Source organism: Trichogramma pretiosum, unplaced genomic scaffold (assembly GCF_000599845.2).
Source record: "Trichogramma pretiosum strain Unisexual culture from Peru unplaced genomic scaffold, Tpre_2.0 scaffold28, whole genome shotgun sequence".
NCBI classification, from domain to species: Eukaryota; Metazoa; Arthropoda; class Insecta; order Hymenoptera; family Trichogrammatidae; genus Trichogramma; species Trichogramma pretiosum.
This window is the reverse complement of record NW_019641710.1, coordinates 1,595,837-1,623,193: the sequence shown is the minus strand read 5'-3', so window position 1 is coordinate 1,623,193 and position 27,357 is coordinate 1,595,837. Positions and strand designations below refer to the sequence as shown.

Genomic DNA, 27,357 nt, shown 5'->3' with positions numbered 1-27,357 from the left:
GTCTCTGACAACAGTTTTTAATTGAGGATTTTTGGCTCATATTTTATATTTGAAAATAACCTTGAGCTCTTTACTGAAGCTACTCATTTTGATTTAAGACTTGCAAAGGACAAAACAAGAAACTCCTCCTTCCGAAATTCCTGGCACTTTCGGAGAACATATTATGCATCGCCAAACCCTCAGAGAAATAAGATAGTGTCATAGTGTATATCTCTGGGACTCGATAATTGAAACTTTATAATACGTGACGCGCGCATTTCTCTGGGGAATTCACTATCAAAAAAATACCACAATTGGATTTCATGCACCGACTTTGCCTACGTACATACTGGCATACAGTGAATAAATTGCGTAGACCTGCGCGAAATTGTGTCGAGACTCGCATTAATTTTCATACCTGTAATTAATATGCGTCAGTACATCCGATTGTCTCCGAAATATTTAAGAGCAGTGATAGACTTAATTTTTGAGCGAACGTCGCGAACCTAAAAAAATATTTCCTTTTTACAGTTAATAAATATAAGGGTTGATGCGAGCATAAAAAAGAGAAAAAGTATTACGTACGATGCAGTCGATTGTAAGAGCTTTGATGACTTTCACGTTTCGATATCGAAACATACCGGCCTATTATAAGCGAGAAAAAAAGACGATCCGCTATTCGACCTCATCGTCATTTACAGTTGGAAATAATCAAAGCCAAATCCAGATTGAAATCTAAAGATAGTACCGTAGAGTTTGCGTACTTTTCCGTCTTTCACTTTCTTTGTTGTCCTGGTGGCAAAGGTTATTCAATGGCAAAAAAGGCAGACGCAATTATTCGACACGCGTGATTCGATACACGAAAGTGTAAGTTCTAATGACTCAATGAGGGGACACACGAACGAGCACTTTTACAAATACATACGAGAGTCGAAGCGCCGCCTGACCACAGCTCGCGTCCATGCTCTGCGGTCAACTCGACGTATAAAGTTCGACATTTAGCACAAAAGGTACAAATTGTAAGGCTGTGTGCGCACGTCATTGAACCATTAATACCCGAGCGACTGTGTGTTATATTTTTATAAAATATATACGAAGAAAATATATAGTAAAAGAGAGAGAGAAAAGATAGCACGAAGCAAAGACGATCGCGAGAGCTTGCGCAGCACGTGGACGAGCTAATTATCTCATTGGATGGTCCGATGCGCGCAATCACGGCCCCAAGCCAGAAATTCGAGCGCGTGAAACGAGCTCGAAAAAGACAGAATTCGAGCGACTTACGTGTGTGCGTGCGTATATCAAAGGCCACTCGCTCTCTTTTACATAATGTGCTCAGCAGCCGCTTATTATACATTTTCAATTGGCCGCCACGTGCATACATTCAGGCACACGTTCGTACGTACGCTTTCGTTGTGTAAATTTACGCTGCGCGCAGTCGGTGGAATCGAGTCGTCGTCTCGGCGTGCCTGAACTCGTCGCCGCAGTGAATCGCAGCTGCTCTCCTATTGTGTGTATAACTGTTCCGTGTATGGCAAACCAATTGCCCGGCTAATTGTCGCGCGATCATAAAGTGGTGCTTTTCGAGTGCTGGATTATAAGCGGCTGGTGGCGCACGAAAACTCAAAGAGTCGCGACTCGACGGCGAAGCGCAGCGGCTGCTTATATCGCTTTATAATACGCATACAGCAGCTAGACCGGACAAGCGCGCATATATATATGCGGCCAGTATAGTTCGCGATAAATATTTCAGTGGCACGAGTAAGCAGCATACGATAAATAACAAATTTCTCCACCAGCAGCAACCCCCCGTCGTTGTGTCCGCTCGTAAGTAATTCAATTTATTACTCGCGGGAGCGTAAGCTTCGAAACTTTTGCAATAGCAGCTAGGCGCGCTACAGCTAGAGCTATAGGGCTGCCAAGAGCACATAATTTCTCGAGCTCGACTTTTTGTGTCCGTACGTACATAATATATTTATTAAAAGTCGACTTGACGTCATTTCTGTGTGTGCGCGCGCTTGTAGCACATTTTTTATTTCTTGATAAACGCCGATCTCTTTTACGCAACATTAATTCACGAAGAAATTGCGAGCTGCGGTCGCTCGTCGACTAAAGAGTAAAGAAGCGGTCGCGACGCGATAACGCCGAGAGAGAGAGAACGTGTCGTCGTCGGATGGAGCGCAGATCGTTATAAGTCACTAAGGACGGAGTCGCTTTCCGGCGCGAGTACGGGCATTTCCGCTCGCTAATCAGAAAATCGATCGCCATACACAGTGGGGGCCGCTTTTCAATCGAGAGCTTTGGGGATTAGCCGTATGCAGCATATACACATAGCGCCGAATCTCGCGCATCTCTGCATTCCGGATGAGTAGCAGCAGATGCAACTGCACCGAGCCCTCGTGCCGCCTCGTCGCTCCAACAAAAAAAAAAAAAAAAGAAAAATCCTCTATTTCCTCTCGACACGTGCGCGGGCCGCTAATATAACACGTCTATTCTATGTGTGCAGATATACAGTCGTGCTCGGGTGACCCACATTTCGTTTCGTTTTCCACCCTTCCTCGAGAGAGAGGGAGAGAGAGCTCGAGAAAGAGGGAGAGGGAGGGAGAGAGAGAGGCAAGTATAGCCTTCGGCAAAGGGCATCGCGCTTGCGCCATTCAGAATCCGCAGTTCGGTGCTGCTGCAGTAGAGCTGGCAGACCAGCCGTCAACGGTGTGTGCGCAGTCGGCGCCAACTACTTTTCACTGGCCAACGTCAACGAGGAAAAAACGACCGGAGCAGTTTGCGTTGGGCCATCGATGGGATACCCTATATATTATGAGCAGGAGATCTAATCTCTTGCGTTACTGTCGCTTGTTCGTCCAACACAATTGTCAGCAGCAGCAGCAGCAACAACAGCAACAACGTCGAGCAATATCCGGATACTTTTTCCAACGTTTCAACGGCTACAAGGTATATAGATACATCTATAATATAAAATATACATCCGTACTCTCGGTAGGCACACCAAACGCAAAAGCCAATTTCTCGTCTTTCGACGGACGACGGATTGTTTTCGTTTGCGCTCGCAGTGCGCATCGATTCGGATTAGGGCGGATGGCGATATTTTATTTAACGCGTTTATTTTCGTATTGCAAAAACAGTCGCACACACACACGCACGCACACACATTTACACACGTGCAAGCTCTAACGAAAAATGTAGACCAAGCGCAGATCAGCTGATGCGACTGTGCAGTTGAAAGTGGAAGTGGTTGCGATACGTAGCTGTGGGTGTCTGCGCGTGTGTGCTCGTATCTGTGCAGTGTTCAATAATCACTTTTCTTTATTCGCGCGCGCGCAAAACAGAGATGAGAAGCTCATTTATTGATATTCGCGTTAAACATTGTGAATTATTGTAGATATGCTGCGGTTGTAATAGCGCGCAGATGAAATTCGGCATTCGGCAGATGATGAGCGACTCATTTGGTAATAAAACTAACAAATACAAGCAGAAACTAAAAGCAAGAGCGACATGTACAATTTTTTATAATCGCATAATATAGATCCCTAGATGCAGCTTCTTTATTATTCTTACTCTATTTTCTCTATTTTACACGATTTCTTAATGTTAACTTTTTTACTTCTTCTCCGTTTTTATCTTGCTTACTTTTATACTTACAATAGGCGAAATAATTGAGCTGGAAAATTTTTTATTTTATCAATGAAATAACAGTACGTTCAATATTGATAGTCGATTTTACAAATAATAAAATTACGGGTTTTGAGCAACGAACTCGTCCACTCGTCGTTGGCACGGTTCCGAAATATGAAAGGAGCCGAGACAGTAATAAAAATCTCCCCGCTATCCGGTTAAACGTTGCATTAAGAGCCCGTAATTTTATTATTTCCACGCGCGACTGTAAATATTACAACGATAATTATGTTTTCTCTACTTATTCTTATACTTCACGTGTACACTTTTTTATCTACTCGCTTTCACTTTTGTTTCCGCTTGCGCATGCCTCGTGAAAATATTCGATGCGCAGACCCTCGCTGCGAAAAATTTTCGGCCCCCGTCGATGTACATGAAAACAGTTTCAATCACAAGCATCTCGAGTCAAAGTCGAACAATCATCTTGTACGAGTCAAGAAATAATCAATAATCATCGCCATCACGCACCGAGGCGTATATATAGTTACGAAAATTCACACACATTATACACATGCGGACGTAGGGCAGACTAGCTTATGCAAACACACATACATCGATCTGCTCTATCGTATAAGGCAAAGCAACGTGAGTAAAAATATGTACCCTCACTCACTTGATTCTTTTTGCAGTTGGCATGCAAAAAGCTGTGGATGACATCGCTAGTGTCAGTGCTTTCATCAAAGTCATCATTCGTGGCGAGTAGAAAGTTGTTAGGCCTACTGCAGGGAAGTGCGGGTAACACGAGCGCGTACGTAAACGCGGGAAAAGCTCGGACTCGCTTGCCGGCGAGCACATTGATAGCTTTGCAAGTATGTATCCTCGTCGCAATCGCGATGATTTAATCTCCAATTCGGTCATGTTATGATAATTTGTATATGCGCCAGATTACGTTTTACTCTTTTGTATCCTTTTTTCCTTGTGCGTTGCCAATTGTTTGACGGGTCTTTGCAATTTATATGTAGAGTCGAGGCGCAGTAGCTATTCGTTGCTGCTTCTTTATGTACTTGGTTCGATTTTTGTACTGCGCAATGTAATAATAATGGAAGGCAACAATAAAGGTATCGACTAGTTGATTGTACTTTTGAGATTGTTTGTCGAAGCATCTATTAGAGGTTTATTTGTTTATAACTGTTGTAAGCAATTCTGAGAAATTGGATTAATAAAGTTGTAATTAAATAGACAAAATTACTTTTGAAAATTACATCTGAAATGAGGTTTAATCATTTTAAAGAAGTCATAAAGTTGAAGCACACCCTGATTGCATTCCTCGATGAATAATAATAATAATATTTCAACGTCATCCTGCTGCACGTACCCTTTTGTTAAGCACATTTATAAAATTATTCCATTTTGCAAGCATGCCTATTTATACCGATGTTTTACCGATTCAGTCCTTGACTGTGCTCCTCGTTCATTCGGGGCTCGTTTCGATCGCCACAAGCGCAAGCAAAGGGACACGAATATCCATGCCCGATCGAGCTTACAACGGTGACGATCTTGGCGAAACTTTGCGCGAGTTCGCGGCTTGTGGCATAGGGCGCCCTCTCATTGCAGCCGGCAAACTCACGACATATACATACATTATCATTGTCATGATTATTATTATGGCGGCACGCGGTCCAGGGGCAGTCTGCTATGTAGCAGCCGCAGTAGCAGCTCGGCAGTTCGGAGCAACGAAGCGCCCGCGAGTATACGAACTACGAAACTCTACATGTAATACGTAATCAGTACGCTCGCGTAAATGGGACTGTCGAGATCGCTGTCGAAGTCGTCTTCGCCGGTTCGCGGCCACTCGTCGCGTTCGTCCTCTTTTCACCTCATTGTGTATCATCGTCCATCGTCGTTGCCGATCGGTAATCGTTAATTCGCGACTTCTGTGACAAGAGTGTTGCTCGTGCTCAATTATCACGAGTACATGTACTTTGTCCATATCGATACGTGCAGGCTCCCAGTTACAGTGCATTCGTTACTGGCAGCCCAGTGAATAGATCCACCTCTGAGATGTTGATAATTGACTTCTTCAGAATGGCTATGAGAACAATGCGAAATCATTTTTATCCATACTCAACACGTGACGAGGTACGCATATATACGATTATCTACTTGTCGCGTGTTCACCTTCAAATGATACGATTGTAAACACGAGAGGAGAGGGAGAGCAAGTTATTCGCTCTATCTGTCGCGATACCAGTGAAAATAACGACCAAAATTTTATTCTTTTGCCTAGCGCCCAGTCTTTCGGTCGGCCTGCAATAATACACATCTATAACGAGTCTTGTTCATTTTTTCTCGCAGCTACTGATAACTTTTCCCCCTCGACGTGTATATATCGCGAGCTGATATCTATGGTGTACATATAGGCACTCGTTTGTTACGCTAGATCAATGATTCGTCAGACGTAAACAAAGTCCATTGGAGCCACGAGTCATTCGTACCAAAATTTTCAAGTGATAATTTTTACACGTAATCTGCATCAAAACATCGGCTTAAGCAGCTTCGTAACTATTTTTTCCCCTCGGCCAAAGTGAAATTGTACAGCCGAGCGAGCGCATCGCAATTATTTTGTCCACATTACAAGAGAAAAGTCGTACAGAAATGGTCAGTCAAAACGAGACGAGCCACGCCACCGCCAGCGATGCCCAAGCCGACGCAACGATGGCATTTTCGGAGCCGATTCGCAACGAAGCGGAAAAAACTACGAAATCGGTGAGAGGCAGTGCACCGCGCGCGTGCTAGTTTATAGGCGGCCGTGTATTTGTATTTGTGCAACGCGGAGCTGCATCGCGTTTCTAGGTTAGTGCCGAGCCGGTTCGCGATTCCGAGAGAAAGAGGGATAGAGCGAGAAAAACCTGCTGCCGCGCTCAGCTCCTGCTTGTTGCCTGTCTGCCTGCCTATCGATGTCTTCTCGGGACGCCAACTTTTACTTTTAGTTTTTTTTCTCCCGCTCGCCGTGGCCGTGATCGAGCAAGTGTGTCGTGTGCGTGATTCCGCTTGCTTTATGTGTTATAGTGTAGTCAACTCGTGGCGGTGTATGTATCGTTTCAAGTCGATAAATCTCAACGCCAAGATTTGCATCGATTCCGAGAATTAATTCCATTGGTCGGATTGAATTTTGACTATCGCGCGAAAACCGACCGTTGTAGGATTTTTTTATCGCTTCGAACTTTTTTTTCATAGTTCATAGTAATTTCAATTTCCTGTCGTTGCGTTTGATTGTATTACAAGAAAGAAGTTGTGTTTTTATTTCTTTTCGGTGTCTTGACGATTTAACTTCATTTCTAAATTCATTTGAATTCTTATTATCCTCTTCATAAATATATTTTATCACGATAAGTTATATTGTAATGTACGCATGAAAACTCAGTGTATTAATACGAAACGCGCAAAAATTCGAAGAAACTTAGCCGTCATTGACACTTGATATTCCTCTTTATGCGTCTTTGAATCTCTTGAGTTAGGCATTCAAGCTTTTGTGCTGCAGTAATATACCCGTGCGTATCACGTTTAACATCTGTTTAGAGCTGAATTCAAACGGGCAAAACCTGTCGTGAAGCCGAGAGCAACGCGAAAACAATCAATAATGCCGAATAGTTAGAAAAGGAAGAAAATGCACGAGTCGCTGTGGCTGCAAGGAAATTCGAATTTTACCGCTCCAGCGACGAACACGCGCGCAGCCAGCGAAAGTCGTTGGGCATTCGCGCGTGCGCTCGCGGCGCATGTATAGGCAGCTCTCGGGCAACTCGTGAAATTCCGTCCTCTTCTGTCTCCGTCGCTCTCTCGCTCGCCGTCCACCATCCCGTTTTCTCGATCATTCTTCGCAATCGCCTGCAACGAGGGGAGCTCGCATCGATTCGACTTGCGCGCAGCTTTCAGGTGTCGTGCATAACGCAGTAGCACTGCGCGACGCGAGAGCTATATATGTGCTGCACACACATCATCTGCTGCGATTCCATGTGTTTTGATGCCTACGTTACAGCTCGTCCATCGCGACACAGTGAGCCAAGACAGTTATCTCGACATCTTTCTTTTGTGTTCTCGTTGAAGTGTGATCGTTGAGTTTGATATTTTCCACCGCGTCCGAGAGAGCCAAGTGAGCCACTGCTGATATATATTGTCCATAGACATTGTCAAAAAGAGCGGCAAAGTCCGCGTGCCAAGCAGAAAGAAATTATCGAAATTCGTTTGCCGAAAAGCGCTTAGCTGATCTACCGATGTAAGTCCATTGTTAACTCTCACTTTGATAGATGTATTAGAATAAAAGGGACGATGCACACCTTTCGAGGTCGTTCGAGGCTAGTGGATGCTGCTGCTCCGCGATAACTGCGTTGCCATTAGTAGTGTTTACATTTTCGATTGGAGGTTATAATAAGTTCGTGGCTCGTGCTCGCTCTCGACTCGTATTTCTTCTTGCTCGCGTCTTCGCGATAAGAAATCTCCACGAAAAACTCTATAGGAAAAGTGTTGAGCCACGACGGTTTCGTTACGACGTATATGAGCGCGAATTGCGTAGATGGTATCGCAATCTTTATCTTATATCTCGCACGACTCCGACCATGTGTTTTCTGACCGTCAGTGCGATACAGCTGTTGATTTCCTACTCTATATATGTATAACATCCAATGTATATACTTCACTATATATAAATAAATTTAATTTTCACGTAGTTTAATTTATTATTACGTAGGTGGTAGCTATAGGTGCTATACATGCGGATAATCGGATAGGCTGTACTTCAATAATCGTTGCTTTCACTACATTATTATACATTCACCTTCCATTGAGCTATAAGCTGACATTATCGAACACAATTATTAGACATTCGATCGCACTCAAGTCCATACATTTCTTTTGTTTCGTTTTGACATTTCATCGTTGTGTTTTTCTGTGCTATAGTAAGTTTCAATTATAAAATCATTCAGAAGCAAAAATTCGAGTGAACAATATTTAAAATTATATAGCTTCGAATTGAAAAATAGCAACGGATAATTTTTTCAAATGACCGTTGTAAAGATCGCAACGTGTGGTCGTCATTCGATCCTTCTTCATTTAAACTTTTCCAAGAAGCCAATCGATTATAAACAAAAAACTCTTAATACGCTCGTTTCGAACGAAACTTATTGTGATATTCGATCTGTCACGCAACACAGTTGCAAATTATACGTTCATTTTGCGTGTACACAAGCTCGCACGCTACACATAGGCTACATAACTATATACACTCTTTGTGACGGTCATTGTACAACTGCGCTATAGATATAGGCAGTGGACTGTCGCGGTAAAGTGCTCCAAGGCAGATGTTCCAAGATGGCCGACGAGCCGTGAAGCTAGCCATATTCGCATACATCCTAAACTTAATCGCGGAGTAATAGACACCTTTCTTTGCTCGTTTTATTGTTGCTTCATATGGTTTGCGACGACAGATCGAGATTATACTTTTGAAAGCAACGTGTGCTTTGAGTTTTTCAAGTTACATCGAGCTGAAAACAGTAGTTGCACTTAACCGTGTGCAATTCCCAGAGAGCCTAAGAGCACCGAATCGATCTTTGATTTTACTCGTTTGTGTATATCTATAGACAAAGTAACTGGAGGAGTCGCAGATTTTTCATACATTGCCAATTCAAGGTCCTTGCATCATTAATCTGGTGTGACTAGACCATCTTTTCAAGGTTCTATCTTTGTTCTTGTTTAACGATATTTTTGTTTATCTTTCAAACTGAGAAGCATACTCTATGCATATTTGTTTTGCAAATAAATGGTGGTTGGATTAAAAAAGGTTTAGGAAATAACAGAGTAGCTACTGTGATGCATTTTAACAATTTGCAGCTTGAACAACATTCATTCTTATTTGTACTAATAAATGACAGAATTATTTATCTTCTGCGTACTTGATTGAATTTTCTAGTGTTCTCATAAATTTCAAATGTTTATTTTATTTTGAAATCTATAATTTTATATTTTACCTGGATGAAAGTTGTCAATTGCTATAACCATCATTTTTTGATACTTCAACTCAAATTTGCTCTCTCAATTAAACATTGCTTTTTTATCTCTCAATACATAATTTACTTTAATTTCCATTATGTTTATGTTTATTGCTATCATGGTCGCCATAATACAGAGTGTTCTAAGCAGATGTCCTCCCCATCTGCTTCTATTTCACAAAGCAAACTTGTACCTCAACAAGCTTCTTTGCCATCATTACCTTCATCCTCACGTACTTGGATAACATCATTATTCGATTTTTTTTGGGATCAAGTAAGCCTCTTCCGATTGTCCAATGTAAGTAATTGTCGAAGGTGGCTGTTGTTTGTCCCTAGTCGTTACAAGCATTTGCAACTATTAACCATACCCAAGTGATTCATAATTCCATCCTATATTCCTGAATTTTATATACCAAGTGTGTGTTAAGTTATAGTTTAAAATATTTTATAGGAATTTTTATTATGAAAATTTTTATGTTTTGTAGAATTACAAAATATTAATTGAAAATTTAATTACTATATTTAAAAAATATTTTGATTGTTATCATCTATGCATGTTTTCATTGAAGAGTGATCGATTGTTCGTAATTAATACGATACAATTGTTGTTGCATTGCAGTATTATTTTTATTTAAATTTATAAACAGCAAACTCATAATCTATAAAGCTACAATACTTTAATATTCTTCTTTTTTCTTTAGATGCCACGAACAAGAAGACGACACCGAAGCCACTCGCGATCTCATTCGCCAGCTACACAACAATATGAACCTAAAAGGAGGAAAGTTGATTACGACAATTCTCAGCACAAAGGAACTTATAGGTAAACAAAAAATTAGCAATAATCTTTGTAAAAAATTAGGTTACATGTGTAGGTTTCTGTTTTACCAACTTCTGATTTCAAAGTTTAAATATTGTAGTTTCTACTTTAACAAATGTAGATTATTATGATAATTAATAATTAATACTAGATGCAATTTCAGAAACGGTAATACATGCAACCAATTTAAATAATCGAAAGGATCTTTTGTACATCTACTTGACAAACCCAAAACCAATTAAAATTTGCATTAGGGAATAAATTCCAATACCAGCATTGAAATACTTCATAATGAACAGCTAATATTGTTTGTAATAAATTGTGAATGTTAATTCAAGATAAAATACTTTTATTATGAAAGTAGGTGTTGGAAATGGTGAAATACCTCAAGTGTATAAAATCAGCATAAATACAAGTCTATAGTTTCTGCTTTATACTTTCTGATAGTTTAGGTGTGTGTCAATGCATCGGGGTAATTAGCAAGGCTTTTAAATATTTCTAGTTATAAGACAGAAAGTTGATATTGATATTAAATCAAATCAATATCATTGAAAGCATATTTTCATGATGATCTCCGCCTATAACTATGAAATAGTGTAAAGTTGAAAAATGTAAATCGCGCGTGTAATGTGAGACATGAATACATATCGGTGTCAAGCTTGTCCAAGCGATGCATATATTGTGACTCTATAAGTGAAACCGCTCGATCAGATGTCAACAGCATTTGCGTTAGATTCGCTCGTTTACACGCGTTTAATAGCATTCGACGATGCGTGGAAGAACAATCGATCGCGTCCCTCCCCACTTTCCTCGTGGCGACGTAGCAATACAGCATAAAAAGACGCGATCATTTGAAAATTGAGCCTATGACGTGTATGCATATCATCTTGGCTCGCTTCAATCGAAATGTCGAGTAATTCTTGTCGGTGCTTTTCAATCGCTGCACACGAGGCAGTGCTAATCGAGCCTCAGCCGCGATCATTCAAATCGAAGCGCCGCATTCTTCGGCCTCGGCTCAGTGTCTCACGATACGTATAAAATTAATATGTACCGTTGTCTCGTCGTGATCTTCCTCGACTTGAGATTGGGTCTCGGTGTCCAGCAAACGTGAAATTACACCGCGGAGATCGACGTCGTCGTCGTAGGCTCGTCTAGTACTGCGCGCACATGCCCCCACCTACGCGCGGAAATTCTGCCTGATGCGCGAGCCGCAGCGCGAATGGAACTATGATGCCGCGGGCAGTCTCTCTTATGCAGTGCGTCGCTTTGCTATTATTTTATACTGGACTCCATAAAATAGTTGTGTTTTCCTATTAATTCAGTGGCACTCGATACAAATGATACTCTGCAATGTTTTCAGTGCAGTACATTTAGCGCGAGTGAATTAAGAGCGTTAAGCTAACACTGTGATCTAAATTTTTTTTAAAACTAATACTCTGAAAGTAAACAAACCAAAACTTCTGTGATAAGATATATTGTGTCTAATCGTTAAAAGCGTGCTTTCAATTAATATTTTGACCCTATTACCTGTCTTATCTAAACCCTGCCTCGTCTAAAGCAAGTGTTAATCGTAGAAATAGTGCCGAAAATCGTTTCCGTCAAAGACAGTTAATGATTTACTAAAAAAAAGCATCCATTGCCAGCCGAGTGCTGCAAGTGTAAGCGAAAGTTGAGCTTTCTACAAGCAAAAAATATAAAAACGCGAGGATTATAATCGTTGGTGATCATAAAGCGTGCCAAAGGATTCGCGTACAACAAGGTGTATCCAGCTCGTTTACAGTGTGTAACTCCGTAAAATTGAGATTTCACTTCTCTCTTTCTTTTTCTTACTCATGTTATACACAATGAGCGATCAGAATTACAAAGTCTGATTATCATAGATCGACGTCGACACGCATGAGACCCACGACGTCGGATTGCAATAAGCGTAGGAGGAAGCACAAACGCGGACGATGCCGGCTCTTTCCGTACTCTTATTGAGGTATTATTATATTGTTCTATGAAATTAACGCCAAATACCAACGCGACTTTGGCAACGAAAACTCCCGCAATCTTTTAAACGAAAAAAAAGTCATTGGCGAAGCTATTTTTAAGTATCAAAGACAAAATTTTTTTATCATCAAACAGTTTATGTGGCTTAAAATAGCAATAGCCGCTCCAAACGCGGACACGCGAGACGAACCTTGTGATAAGAATTTTTTTAATAAACAAAGTTATATTGAATATTCAATTATTTCAAATAACGTGTTTACATGCGCTTCAGTACAAGTAAACTTGGAAATGCTTGATTACAGTACTGTTCGTTTGACTGTAAGCTAACGCTTGTACCTTTTGAAGGTACGAAATCAAGGTAGTTGCTGCAAATGAATTCATAATATCGATGTCGAATTAAAGTATGCTAAATTGCTAGCTAAATTTAAATGGAGCATGACTAAAAATAGGGCGCCAACGTGTCGATGGAGTTACGCAAAAATTCCAGGGCAATTTCTTACTTCCTCATAAATAGGTTTTAATAAAAGAAATGTGCGCGTTATTTGAAATAGTAATTCATTGGATTAGAAAAAGTAATTTTCAAAATTCCGGAGATAGCTTCGTAGTGCTTCAATTCCAAGGCAAATAACAAACATTATACTTTTTATCAATGCGCGTATGAGAAGTAATTTTAAAATTTCTCAACAAAATGTTTTGTCTTTTACCTTCTTGGCCCTGTTCCAAGATAATTTCTTATTATATCAATGGATATCCTTTGTAAAGTTTTGCGTGTTCATTTTATCACGAAAAAGGGATTTGAGCTTTCTTTGGAATATTCAGAAATGAAACGTTATTCAAAATATTGTTAAAGTTTTTTTATTGAAAAAACCTTGCAGTATATTTAGTCCCTCGACAAAGTGTAGGTCACGCGGAAACGGATAATCGAACAAAAAAATTAAAAAGCTAGTTTTTTTTTTCATTAAAAAATCGATTCGACGAGCCTGAACGTGTTTTGCTGATACACGACACTAAAGGCATCGATTTTCCTCTTGAGCTTTTTCATTTATATCTGAATAATCTTGAATGACAGCCACTGAGTTTTTTCTTTATCAGAAAGTCTTTGAAAAATATAAATTCTATCACGCGAACTTAGCTTCCAATAACTTTACTAGTTGTAACATTAGTCAAGAAATAGTTATGCACTTTGCGTTAATTTTGTTCGAGTGCAAAAGAAACACAGTCTAATGCGTTTGGAGCAAGTTTTGCATTTCCTATGAATAGTCCGTCTGTCTTCGATCGAGTAAACTCGCGTCTCGAATGTTTCGTCGCGTCGCTCCGAGGGAGTTAATTAAATCGACAAGGAAGTATTTCGCAACTAAATTGTCTTTTTGAGAAAATGTTGAAAAAGATAGCGGAGACTCTGCGCGTTGAGAAAATATTAAAGCAACGCGAAACCTTTCATCATCGTCCTCAAAGATAAGCGACACGAAGAGACAAAGTCGAGTTTCGCACGCGACGAAAAGAAGCCTTTTTTTTCTTTTCATATACTTATAGACGCGTGAACGGCAGATATTGTGCATATACGTACATCGCGAGTATGCATAGCATGGTATTCAGCTGGTGCGCCGCGATAATAATCGTCCGTGTAGGTATCCTTCGCGCAGTTGTATTCCTCATGAGCGAGATGAGCTCGCGCGCGCGTGTATCATGTCTTGGCGCGCCCGATCGAAGGGTCATGCTCATTAGTCGAAATGCATGCGAGCTACGTAGCATAAGGCTACGGACAAGGTCTCTTGGACGCTAGCCAAAGGAGCGCTCGTGCATCGACCAAGAAAAAGTGTCGTGTGGCAGATAGCGGATCTTCTTTTTAGCCACTTAACGCGATCGATCCCCCGGGGGGCGAATGTCACTCCTTGGCGCATTGCATCGTGCTACTCGAGAGATGTAACGCATACAGAGCTCTACGATACAACTCACTCTCGTCGCTCTCGTCGCTCTCGACGCGCGAGAGTGAAACCTGCCCGAGAAAGGCTATGATTAGGATTGATTTATTTACTAACGCCTGAGATAATAATCTTTCAATTTCATAATGTTCTCTAACGCGTTAACGTCGTTAATTGTCCGTAACTCGATCTGACCGGTAACACGCGTTTGCGCGCGAGAGTCCGTCGACGGGGAAAACGGAGCATCGGTTTCGCGCCCGATTTTTTTTTCTCTTTCACTTTTTCATACGCATTCGGCTCTCCTTTCGTTGGGATTCGTTGGAGCACGCGATGAATTCGTCATCGCGCGTTACAAGTGCGTTCCGATGCGCACCGAGTCAATGACCCCGCTCGTGCAGCTCTCGAGCGCGCATACGCAAGGCCGCTCGCTCGCTGTTTTTCGGACGTATTTTCTTGCGCGTCGAGTGTGCGACAAAAGGGTTGCGCTCGCATCGTGTCGTTGTCCTGCAGTCGTCGTTGCCTTGAACCGGCTCGCATTAATTCCACGCGCCTCATCCCTATTAACTATATGGAAAAACGATCGGCGAGAAGCACGCGTGGCGGAGCACTCCGTATGCGTGCACAGGTTTGAGTGTAGCGTGTTTTTGTTGCCTATCGAGTATATAGTCACGCGTACAATGTGGCGCGTCCAAGGCCATGGAGTTTCCATATTCGTCAAGACGAACGTTTTTTCGTACGCGCGCACCATCGAAGAGAGTAAGTGCAAGGTCTCATTCGCGCGCTCGCGGCGAGTAGTAACTCGTTCTCGACTTTGTTTCGCGCTATAGGCTTTTCTCGATTTTCGTATCGGCTGAAGCGGTCGAGTCGAAAAGCTACTCACTCGCGGCGCATTCGTACTGTATACGAATCACTTCGAGAGCGAACGCTGTACGCGCGCGAATGAATCATGCTCGGCGCGAAACTATGTAAACTCATCGGTATATATAATTAACCGTTTGTTGTCACAGCATTAGAGCAGCTCGGGCGACTGTTTTCTCTCGCTCTCTTGGCTTCGCGCTTTTGTTGCTTGTCGTCGCAAACGCGCACAGTTATTATTAATCGTACGTCAAAATTGATAAATTTCGATAGAGTCGTCGTACAAGCTAAATTGGCCAACTGACCGAGTCGCGAACAAAAAAGTTGTTCATTTCTATCGAATGCACGGGGCAAAGGATAAATCGTCGTCTCTAGCCAAAAAAAAGACGTATCGCTTCGTCAGCCAAAATCGGAGTCACTTGGATCGCGCTGACCTTGAGACTTTCTTCAGGCGATTGCGATTTATTATGAATCCATATCCATATTTCGATTCGCGGCGCCTTGGGATTTCGACGAAACGCGTTCGTAGTCATGCACGAGCCAAATCGGCATCCCAAGCAATTATCACTCGACTTACGAGTTTTCCGCGAGGCACTTGCGATGCAGAATTATCGATCCGATGAAATAGGAATATTAAATGCTTTGTTTACGTTTTGCCATTTGCATACGCGGTTGTCTCTTGCATTACCCGTCGCACGTGACGAGTTTTCAATAAAGATCACCGCGCAGAGTGACGAAAAATTACTCACTCGGCTCCGACCCAAAGAATCGATTTGTGTCACCGTCTTTGTATTAGCTCTAATTTGCAAATAAAATGACAAATCGAACTGGAAAATTGCGAAACCAGATCTTATCGGTAGCACGACCGAAAAGTGCAATCGCTTCGAGTCAATCAACGCTCGGATGTACAAAAGATCGTTTCTCAATGAGAAAAAAGGCAATCCTTTTTTCTCCGCATATATTATCGGTAATATGAATCTGTAACATCATTTGTAACATTGTGTTGTGTGTAAAGCGGCGAAAGAGTACTGCGTTCACGACAGCACGAGCGTGGTACGAGCCAGGAGCGTCGTTACAAGCGCTCGCACCGTCGCTCGCCTTCGAGTCGTCAGCACTCCCATGCTGCCCAGCACCATCGCGAACGCGATCGTGATCGCCCCAAAGAGGCGACACTCAACAGCCATCATCAGGTCTCCATGTCGTCCTCATCGTCGTCATCGAAGCGCAACCACCGACATCGTCACCATGCCGTGGCCAGCGCGACCCCCGAGCAGCAGCAGAGCCAGGTGCAGGCCCAGCAGCAGCAACAGCAGCAACAGCAGCAGCAGCAGCAGCAGCAGTCCAACAATCGCCACAACAAGCACCGATCTCCCGCATCTAGGAGTCCGGTAAGTTTTAGAATTGCAAAATTATCACTTAATTGACGTGCATCGTCTCTCTTATCCTGATTTTTCGCATCCTTCTGAATATCCAACCTGTATTCCCTCGCATCCTCTATTCTACGGAAAAATATTATTCACTTGTCGATGCGTTGAACATTTTGTATGAATTACGAATCGATCGGTCGGCAGCGTAAACTGGAAAAAGTGTAAGCGCCAAGGCCGATAAGCGGAACGTCCTGCATGTCTCAGCGTTAAACAGTGCGTCTGACGTCAGATATGATACTTTTTTAAAAACGGTTCCGAGATGCAGTTAGCTGCGGCTCGCAATGGCAACTAAACCAGTGCAATGACGTTTACGCTCGCTTGAATTTGCATCGGCAGGAACTCTTTTGTTTTTCCCCGAAGATTTGACGAGCAAACTATCGGAACTTGTATCCATTATAGCTTTTATTTCGACAAATTAATTCGTCGACGCGGAAGAGCGAGCCAAAGTGCAACGATCAATTGTTAAACGGTATTTTGAAAACCAGCGCCACGAATTGAAAAAAAACCAATTCCCAGTCGAAAATGCATCATTGCTCGCGTCGGGGTCTTTGAACTCGAATCGGTCGCTAGCATGCCGAGACAAATCCGACGCGCAGAGGCGGCGCTTCCGCGAAAAGTTGCGTGAACACAATAGCTGATAAAAATTTCGTCGATCGACGCATGAACCGCTGCGTCCAGCCGACAAAACAATCATCTCCGTTCGGAGAAACGAGAACAATAAGAGCTCCTATACCGAAAGACGAGTTGGAGGTGGCGGTGGTGCGCCAACCTGTCTGAGTAACGCGTCCACGTACAATCATAATAAGTGAAAAAGCGAAAGATTAGCATCTCTCAGCGTCTTTGTCCACGCGAAGCCCTTCGTAATTCCTTTGTGGTGTCAACTTATAACTGGTATATCGTCGTCGAGTTGACGCTGCGTGTGCAGTCTTCTCTGCTGTGCATTACGGCAATAGCGATCGTCGCTCGGAGCAACTTTCCTTTTTTGAAAACGTCGATTTGCGCTTTGTCCGCGACTTCCGCCTCCCCTTGTGTCGCGCGCGCGTATACGTGTACGTACTTTACGCTACTCGGAGAAGGTTTGAGTCACACTACGCGCGCCCGTATGCGCGTGCATTAACAAACGCGCGTATACGATATAATGCACACGCACGAGCGTGTCCAGCGCAGCGAACCAACTCCGTATTACGCCGCCGGTGCAGCTCGCCACAGAGGCACATGTGCACCGCTCGCGGCTCGACTTTTTTCACTCGCTCCACAGACAGTCGCGTGCTTTCGGTGCTCGTGCGTGGACGCCCGACATCCAGCTCCGACATGAGGTACATAGTCGTGCGACGGGTGAGTTTCAAGCTCACCACCGAGACGCATTTTTTCACTCACGACAGATCAAGTGTAAGATTTTCAACAAGTGATATTTCTATGAAATGAATAAATAAATTTAAGTCAATAGTTAAGAGTGCGGTGCGTTCGTCAAACAATGGTAGTGATAAGTAGGAATTTTCATGCGAGCTTTTAGCGAGTGATAGATCAAGCCGCGTTAACTCCATTGGCTTTACGTCTTTCTTATGTACAAGCTCGAATCAATGGAAATCAGTTCGGAATTTATTAGTAATTGATACAGCTGGCTCTCGTTGTGCATCGCGAGGCTTTTCTTGCCGGCGATACATTAAAGTTTCGCCTCGATCGAAGAGCAAGCTATACACCACTTGTCAATGGTAGATCGAGCGGCCGTTGGTTATAGGTCGATGCTATCATATTAATCAACGAATGATCGACGGTTCGCGCGTTCAACAGCACTTCAATCATCGTTATTTGCTACACTCTCAATTGACACATTATCACTCGTGTAATTATAGCATACAATGTTTCGCGAAAGTAAGATACTTTAATTGCGCTTTTACGGAGAAACTCGTCGAGCCACTTATAATTTAGTATCGCTGCGCAGATAAACGCATCAATTGAAAATTCGCTCGTGCGGATCCACGTGTTTTTTATTCGACGTTCCGTATCTTGCCTTCTTGTAAACAAGCTCACTCGCGTCTACCGAAAAATTTCATGAAATAATACGTTTGAGATAAGAGTAGCCCCGATCTCGCTCCGCACGTAGGCAAAGGTTTTTCCACGAGACACTTGTAAACAAAACTAAATTTTGCATTTCCTGTTTGTTCGGCTTTTCGCATTTGTAGTATCATTAAATTGGATCTTTATGTAATTATAATGACTTGGGACGTACATAAAACACGACAGTATCCATTGAAGCGCGAAGGACTTTCGACGAAAGATTTCATTATTTATACTCGGCGCGTTCGTTCGCTCGGTCTTTCGATTTTATTGCAATAATCTATCAAAGCGAGCGCGGCCAAAAACGACGGAATTGAATTAATTAAACGAGATAAATTTGCCGAACTCGTAGCAAAGTGCACAGCTGCAGTGACGTTCTTCAACGAAAGCTCGAATAACCGATCGAATCCAAACATCGACGCGTCTTAATCCTAAAATTAGTCTCGCCACTATCGAAGCTATGAGCTTACTTATCCATCTATATAGAAGCGCATTGACGCTCAGTGCCCGAGTCAGCGGCGTATCGCATCTCTGGAGAATAATAACTTTGAAATTTGTCAGATTCACGCTAAGAGGCCGTAATTACCCGTTGACTTAACAAATTTTCATGATGTATCTCACTCGGAGCGAGAAGACGAAGTGGATGTATACAAGATATAGAGTGTAGCCGAAGAAAGTTAGCGCAGCGGCTCGCTGCGTGTCGATGGTGTGTGCGTGCATGTGTATGTGTGTGTATATTATATATAGGATACGCACACGTGTGCACGCGATAGCTTCCCTCGCGCGCATATTCGCCCCGACTCTATTTCGGACTCGGTGCTGCTCCGCGCCGCTCTCCATCTTATTGCTCTCTTGGCTTTTCGTTGCGCGTTTATTGCCGTGCAAGCGGGCGCGCGAGCGGCAGTTCTAGCCGCGATCTCCTCAGTGTTAAATAGTCCGAGTAGTGCCGAGAATCGTGTCGCGGTGCTGCGGCCGCGCCGCTAGCGCACGCATTTCTTTTACCTTGACTCGTAGAAAATCGGCTCGCGCGGCGTCGTCGTCTTCGTCTCACCCAGCGAAGCACGCCAAAGCCCAGAAATTAGCCTCCGCGATCGCCAGTAGACGCGCGCGTTCGAGAAGCTCGGGCCAGAGTGCAGCTCGCTGCTATCTCTTACCGACTCTTTCTCCGACCTGATCTTTCGACCTGTGTCGTGTGCCTACTGTGTGTCGAGTTCGGACCATCGAAATTCCTCCCAAATGTGGAAAAATACCTTCGATGACATCGCCTACTACAATTACCGTAACAACAGTTACAACAACAATAATAAAGATCTCGGCGAGGTTCTAACGTCTTCGTCGACTGGGAACGCGGCGAAAACTTCGTCGACGACGGCAGCGACTATAAAGACCAAGTCAAGCACGAGCACGACGGCGAGGAATAAGAGCAAAACGAGGTTCAAAACCACGACAACAACGGGCGAACGCGTGCGTTGCTCGTGCATTCGATGTCGCGCTGCGAAACAGGCCAAGCGCGAATCAAGCGCCTTTCCAGAAATATCGCGCTCGAAAAGTACCAGCAGTAATAGCAGCAGTGACGAAGATCAAGCTGACGACGACGACGACGACGACGAAGAAGACGAAGAGGAAGAAGAAGAAGAAACGAAGGAGAAAAAAACAAAGTCGATTATAAACATGGCGAGACAAGACTTGCAAGTACCTGCGTCCATGCAAATAGCATACCGCACGAATTTGAGACATCCGCTGCCTCAGCAACAACAACAACAGCAGCAGCAGCAAAGGCAAGAAGATAGTGCATGGTGGCCGTGCCAAGCCTGGGAGGATTGGCTGCAGAGAGCCGTCGATGCGCACCATCAGGGCATGAATAAATTGCACTCGTTAATCGAGGTATGATTCGTGAACTTGCTGAGCTTTCGTCACTCGCGATCGTCTCGAAATTACCCTGTACTTGTCCGTGTGTATGAAAAATCGGATGAGTAAGAAAGCGTAATCAAACGTTTCAATATTGACTTCTGTCCGTAAATAACTCTTCATCTTACATCAAGATTCGTGAAACAGTCGTATAAACTAAAACTCATCGGTTTATGCTAACTATTAACAGTACTTAATTGCACATTGCTTTAGCCCATGTACATTACGATTAATCCTTTAGAAAGAAGTAAAAATTGCAAAAGCCATCCGCACCATGACTTCCGGGTGTTACTCTGCGCACCGCTGCACGAAACATCTGCGAATAATAGTGGAGGATCGATTTGCTTCTCATCGCGCATCTATGACCTGCGACAATATTGTCACTGGCCTCAGATGATTGGTGTGAGCGACCACTAGAGCGCTCAATTTTCGTTCGAAACGCGTGCTTAGAACGAGCTCGAAGTGCAACACCATCTGTAGCCGAAGACACAGTATTAACGGGTTCGCTTTAACAGATAGTTAGAGTAACGGCAACACTTTCATTGGAATGAGTGCTTTGAATCGATTACTTTTTTATTACAGGAACATTTATTTATCGATTTACATTACGAAATTAGTTAAAATTGGAAACTTTCATAAAATTATCTTGCGCTTTGTAAGCTAGAAAGAGGTCGATAAAGTAGATCGAAGGCAGTTGAATTTTCTACAGCGATTCTTTATCCATCAGAAACTTCTTGTGCGAGAGCTGCTAAAGTCGCGCACGCATTTAACGTCACTGGCCGATGTATCATTTTCAACTTCGCGTCGTGACCACAGGCGCTTTGGTAAACAAAAGTCGCGTAATTTTGTTGCTCGAGCGAGTAGCCTTTCATTCTGAACTTGCAAGCTCCTTCACTCCGTATAGCGATTCGCTTGGCTGACTTAACGATGCCATTTACGAGTGTCCGACACTCGAGACGGCTTTTAACAAAGCTTGCTTTGTCCTGCGCTGGTTTTATGATATTTCATCAATTCGCGCCGTTGCACTTATCAAAGTCATTTGGGTAGCGATGCGTTGAGCAGCAGCAGCAGTAGCAGCAGCCGCTCTACTTTTTTCTCCTCGACGAGCTCGTACGTACGCGAGCGCGAGCATGTGTGTGCGTATGCGTGTGTGTTTTGTGTGTACATTTAAAACATGCAACTCTGCCAATGTCATCGACACAGAAGGCCTTAGACTCACTGCGCGCGCGGCTATAATATATTATTATAAGCATCTTTCATCGACGCTGCAGCCTGCACAGAAGCGACAGTTGCGGCTCGGGCTTGGACGTTTAAATCTAGTTTCGAGAACGATTGACCCAGTAACGATTTTGGATAGAGTAAACGAGCCGTCCCATTGCCAATATCATTAAAAGTAAACATAAACAAAGGCATTAATTGCCGATGAAACGTTGAAAACTCTACGATATATATGCGGCGCGATTGTCTACTTTTGGAAAGTCTATTTTCATCCATCAGTTTGATCTAATTGAGTGGACGAGTTTCGCTATCTCGACCGATAAGTCAATTTTCACGAAAGAATTTCGTAATTGTTCGAAGCGCGAAGAGTCAATAGGTCAAGGCGCTGCTATTGCGCAATTCGTGCGACAATTTTTGTTTTTCAGGTAAATATGACAAGAAAGATGTTCCCATAAGCCATTCCGTGGAGGGAAAAAGTTGGATTAGGTTAAATCCTCAGAGAAATTGGCCGCAAGCTCGTCGCGCGATGCTTGCGCCTAATAAATTCAGACTCGTGCTAATCGTGTAATACATAATACACATTTAATCAAGAGGGGATGGCCGTCGAGCTCATTTAAAATTAACCGACTTTTAGTAAAAGCACGAGTGTGTGTACACTAATGGCGAAGATCTTTATAGAAATAATCGTATTTTCACAGTGGACATTTCATTTTGATGAAAGTTTGCTCGGAATGGAACAAAAGCGGAAAAGAGCGAGATCGTATGTAAATAAAAGACGCAGTTTCTCCTGGTAAATTATATCATTGTCGACTTATGACTATAAAACCATATTTTGACTATGAGCCAAGAAACGTGTATACTTTCAATTATAATCGCAAGAGGTATAAATAAAAAAAAGTTATTACTTGTAAACAGGATTTTTATGCGTCGCAATCGATAGTAGATGGTATCTGATCAATCGTTCAATGATTTATTTTAACAACAAATTCGATCGATCGAAAAAGATAATTAGAAGAAAATAAAAGTTTGATTGAAAAATCGGGTTACACCCTCGCCAAAAATCTCGTCCACTCGACTGGTTTGCGTACGTCCAAGGCTATTTTTATAAGCTCTCCGATCGCATTCGTGATCGCGCTCTCTTGTCGCAAAGTTTCAGCATTTCTAATGTGTAGCCTAAATGCTATATAAACGCGACGTATCCATCGGTATTCTCGCGAAGAAAGTTTAGCGCACACGTGTTGCTGCTGCTTCTACTCGAGCTCGTATTTGTATGCACATGCGTGCGTAGGAGGAGGAAGCAGACAACGCTGCTACTGCTGCATCGACCTTGCTCTTTATGCTCACGGTTTCGTGGGAATTTCGCTACTGCTGCTTGTCTCTTTCTCTCTCTCTCTCTCTCTCTCTCTCTCTCTCTATACACTTTGGCACACTTTGCGACATGATGTTCGGTATTATCGTCTGCTCGTTTTGCAAAAAATCACTCGAAGCTGTGTCAGTTCGACGATGATGATGTTTGGGCGAGCCAGCTGATGATATTCAAAAAGAGCATCTTTGTCCGGAAATGGATGCCAACTTGTGAATCGAAGAAGAAAAAATAAATAAATCTAGAGCTGCGAAGAAAATCCATCGAACGCGCGATCCCGCTGGCGATGCGACGAGCCGCCAGCGCACAAATACGAGCTAGGCGCGTGTGCGATCAGTCGTAAAGAAATCGCCGCAATAAAGACGCGATGGGGGCGCGCGCCCGAACAGCATCAGCTCGGTCAATGCGTATTATATTTCCGTATGGCGCGTGAGTCCAAAAAAGCTCATTATAAGGCTCTGGCATACATAGAGACGCGCACACCGGCTCGTGTATATAAACTATGGCCTTCCGCCTTCTTATTCTCAATGCGTCTTTGCGTCTTGGGTCTTTCATTCTCTCTCTGTCTCTCTCGGCCTCTCTCGTTCTCGGCCCGTTGTTCGCTCCATCTGTTGCGTACATCACGTCTCTCTTGCTCTCTCAGCGAGAGAGAGAGTGAGAGACTTTTAACGAAAATGCAGTAGCAGCGGTGGCAACGGAGCAGCATCATCGGCGCGTATACGAGGCCTCTGCGTGTGTTGGCGCGCGCGCCTGCATCGGTGTGCGCGAGCCCATCTCTGTGTGCGTGTTTGGGTATTATTTTTAGTCTCTGGCAGATATTTGGCGGGGTGTATACTATTACTACTAGCGAGGCGAAGACTGGCGTGCGAGACTCGCCTCTCTCGATCTCTGTACACGCGCGCCTCTCTGTCTCTGTGTCTGTGTAGTCTTGCCGTCCGTGTGTGCGTGCGTGTGCCTTTTTCGAACGATCTCGACTACGCCACTGCTGCGTGTGCGACGAGGACCCCCTACTTGAAAAAGTCTTCAGTAACTTTCGGACGATCGGTTCGATCGGATATACTCAGAGCGTCGCGGCGTCGTCGTCCCCCAGTGTGCCTGCCTCAGTGCGTGCGTGTGTGTGAGTGGCATCGTGAACTTGTTCTACACATCGTTTTGTAATACACGAGTGAGGGAGCGAGTGAGACAAGTGCGCGTAGCGTCGTCGTCGTCACCGCCGCCGCCTCGTTCCAGTGCATTCGCGAGCCGATATGCTTGTCGCCGAGTGAAACTATGAAAATGAGCAAGGACCAGATGAAGATCAACTGACACGTTGAGAGGAGCTCTCGACTCGGCGCGACTCGCGATGCGGGTTAAAAACTGGACGAATGTCGCTCAATAAAATCAAAGGAAAATGTGTTAACATGCAACCAAAGAATGTACATATACTTGTTTATTATCTTATAAGGGCATGTATATAATTTGTACATACACGAAACGAGTCTAGTCAACCAGACGATTCTAACTCATCAAATTGTGATAAAAAATAACAAGACGAAAGTAAAATAAAGAAGAAAAGAATTATAAAGCGAAACGATAGTTCCTGTCACGTCCACGAACGACGATTACAAAGTAACTCAAGTAACACTAGGATATAGGAAGCGAAAAATTGTGTGATATATGGTACGAAATACCAAAGATTAAGCGGACAAACAAATGATGTTCATATTCGCATCGTCCCGTGACAACATGCAGTCACCACAGCAAAGCCAGCCGCAGCAGCAGCAACAGCAGCAGGCGCGCCGTAACGGCAACAATCGTTACACGCGCAGCTCGACGACCAGCATGACCCAACTGCTGAGCGACTCCTGCTCGAATCTGCTGCATCGGATCACCAATCGGGTCCGGGGGCCGTCGACGAACAACGATCGGCCCGCCTACACGAGTCTCGCGTCCAGCGCAACGGCTCCGATACACTCGACAGCCGCGTCCAACTTGGCCACGATACACTCGCCCGCCAGGCACCATAACAGACCTCAACAGCAGCCGCAGCCGCCGAATCCACATCATCGTTACGACTATCGTCAGTCGCAGCAGCTGCTCAAAGGGCCAACGGCGCCGGCATCGAGCAGTGGCAGACTAGTCGGCAGCCGACCCGGTACCGCGGTCCTGCACCACCGAGACGACTCGGCCATCGGCACGGCTCGCAGCCGACTCGAGGAAAAGTACTATCCGGGCCTGCTGTCCGACGGCAGCGGACGCAAGCGCAGCGTCGGCAGCAGCAGCAGCGGCAGCGGCGCGAGCTACCTGTCGGGCAGCAGACAGAATCTGCAGCGGCCGCACCACGAGGTCAGTCCGTTCATCAGGGAGGAGAGGACGCTGGAGCCGTCGCTGAGACGGAGCGTCATCAAGAGCCCCAGCACGATATTGCTGAGCGAGAAGGCCTACCCGTACGTGAGCAGCCCCGCGAGGAGGGACAAGACGCCCTGCGCCCACGAGAGGAGGACGCACCATCCGCGAAAGAATGCCGAGGGACGAGCCAGCGGGTACCTATTATATGCACCGACCATCTTATTGCGACTGTGAATTATGAGCGGAAGTGCGCCGATATCGTCGCTTGGATGCGCACTCGAATCTACGCCGATCTGACGCAAATACACACGTTATACGCGTGTGTTATTATTCTCTTCTGGGCTCTATCTCGTGCTATACACGATTGCGCGCGCGTTACAACACGCACACACACACACACACACACACTCACTCACGCCGGTCACTCGGCCAAAAATCGTTACTCACGCGCTTGACAGCGACGAGTATTCTTAATTAGTTGAGGATTTTGTTATTTCGTCGCGCTTGCTTTATTATTAGATCGATGATGCGCGCAATAATACCTTAGCCCGCTCTCTGGCCTAACTCTTTGGAAAACGACGTGTATGTGTGCGCGAGAGCCGCTCGCGCGCCATTTCTCAAAGCTAGGAAATTTGAAAAATTAGCGAGCATTGAAATAAACCGTCGTGCCTTCGCTTGGTAATGCAGCGCGAGATGCCAGCAAAACTATACCCGACTCGCTCTCGCGGCTTGTAAAGATAAAAAAACCGAACGAGGCTGTACGCGACACGAGTGGCTCGCTTGTGCACTTTTCGATCGCGAAGAATCTCCACCGATGCGGCCACTACTGGCTTTTCATAACGCTCTATACAATAGCGACTGTAAACAGTCAACTTTTCGCTAAAAATAATCCGCGCGAAGATGTGCGCGTGCGCGCAAACGGTGGCACGCGCTACAGAGTTTTCAATTTTTGTTGACATTGATCTTGCGTCTATATTGCCTCGCGGGCCGCGTTCGAGCTGCGGCTCTTCGTAATCCGCTACGATCCAAAAATGCTCGAAGCTATGCATTAATCAACGACATTTTCACATCTTCTCGTATATTTCTAATCCCGACATTAAAAACTCTTTGCTGCGACCAATTGGCTTGAAAAAAAGAATTGTTGGCATATTGCATCGAGCGAGAGCTTACATCATTTATTCATAATCATAACTAGCCTTTTTATATCGACTGTATACTCTTCTTTGATACAAAATGTATTCAACTCTTCTTTTAAGCGTTTGGATGTTTTTGCGAATTCAAAATGATTTTACGCTCATTCCGAAAGTATTGGAGAGCTTTCCGACATCACCAATAATTAAAATTAATCATCGCGACGGGACGAGCCAACGAACGATGAATTTATACACGCGCGCTTAACTTTGCAGAGCGGACGAATTTTCCGCGCTTCAAGGTCGCGACAATCTATTTTCACATTTTTTGATTTTGCCGCCAAAAGTTTTCGGTGAATGTTTCCGGACTTATGGGTAATTTGCGGTGGTGTTGATTAGCATCTGATAGCTGACGATTCAAAGAGATGAACATGCGACCGCATCGCGATAGATATCACGAATCAAGTCCGAGCATATTTATAGGTGTCCAAGGGTTCGTTTATAACGTGCAATCTAAATATGCGTAGCAGAGTCATTTACGCGTGACTAGAACTAATAAGGCTATTTATTTTTATAATATGCCCATTACCAAAAACATATGCACTTTTGACAAGATTTATCATTTTTGAGCGTCAAATTCAAATAGTCTGTAGAAAATAAAATGAACCAAAAAATGGATATGAAGATTA

At 43.9% G+C, this 27,357-nt stretch overlaps 1 protein-coding gene across 10 annotated transcripts in view; it reads left to right on the top strand.

Annotated features, from left to right (window-relative positions):
- The first annotated feature begins 2,637 nt into the window (after positions 1 to 2,637).
- The window catches only part of LOC106658913 (serine/threonine-protein kinase Doa), a 32,104-nt gene continuing 7,384 nt past the window's right edge, over positions 2,638 to 27,357 (top strand). Inside the window, exons 1-5 of one of the 10 annotated variants that reach the window (XM_014381082.2) lie at positions 2,641 to 2,925; positions 3,374 to 3,440; positions 4,296 to 4,475; positions 10,349 to 10,470; positions 16,252 to 16,624. In XM_014381082.2, the coding sequence (XP_014236568.1) occupies positions 4,317 to 4,475; positions 10,349 to 10,470; positions 16,252 to 16,624 (654 nt within the window). In that variant the 5' untranslated portion in view covers positions 2,641 to 2,925; positions 3,374 to 3,440; positions 4,296 to 4,316. Of the gene's footprint in view, positions 2,926 to 3,373; positions 3,441 to 4,295; positions 4,476 to 5,904; positions 6,373 to 7,405; positions 7,880 to 8,999; positions 9,333 to 9,783; positions 9,946 to 10,348; positions 10,471 to 16,251; positions 16,625 to 18,269; positions 20,606 to 23,275; positions 25,733 to 27,357 lie in introns of those variants that run through there. The other 9 variants (XM_014381080.2, XM_014381088.2, XM_014381079.2 and 6 more) reach the window with 9 other exon arrangements.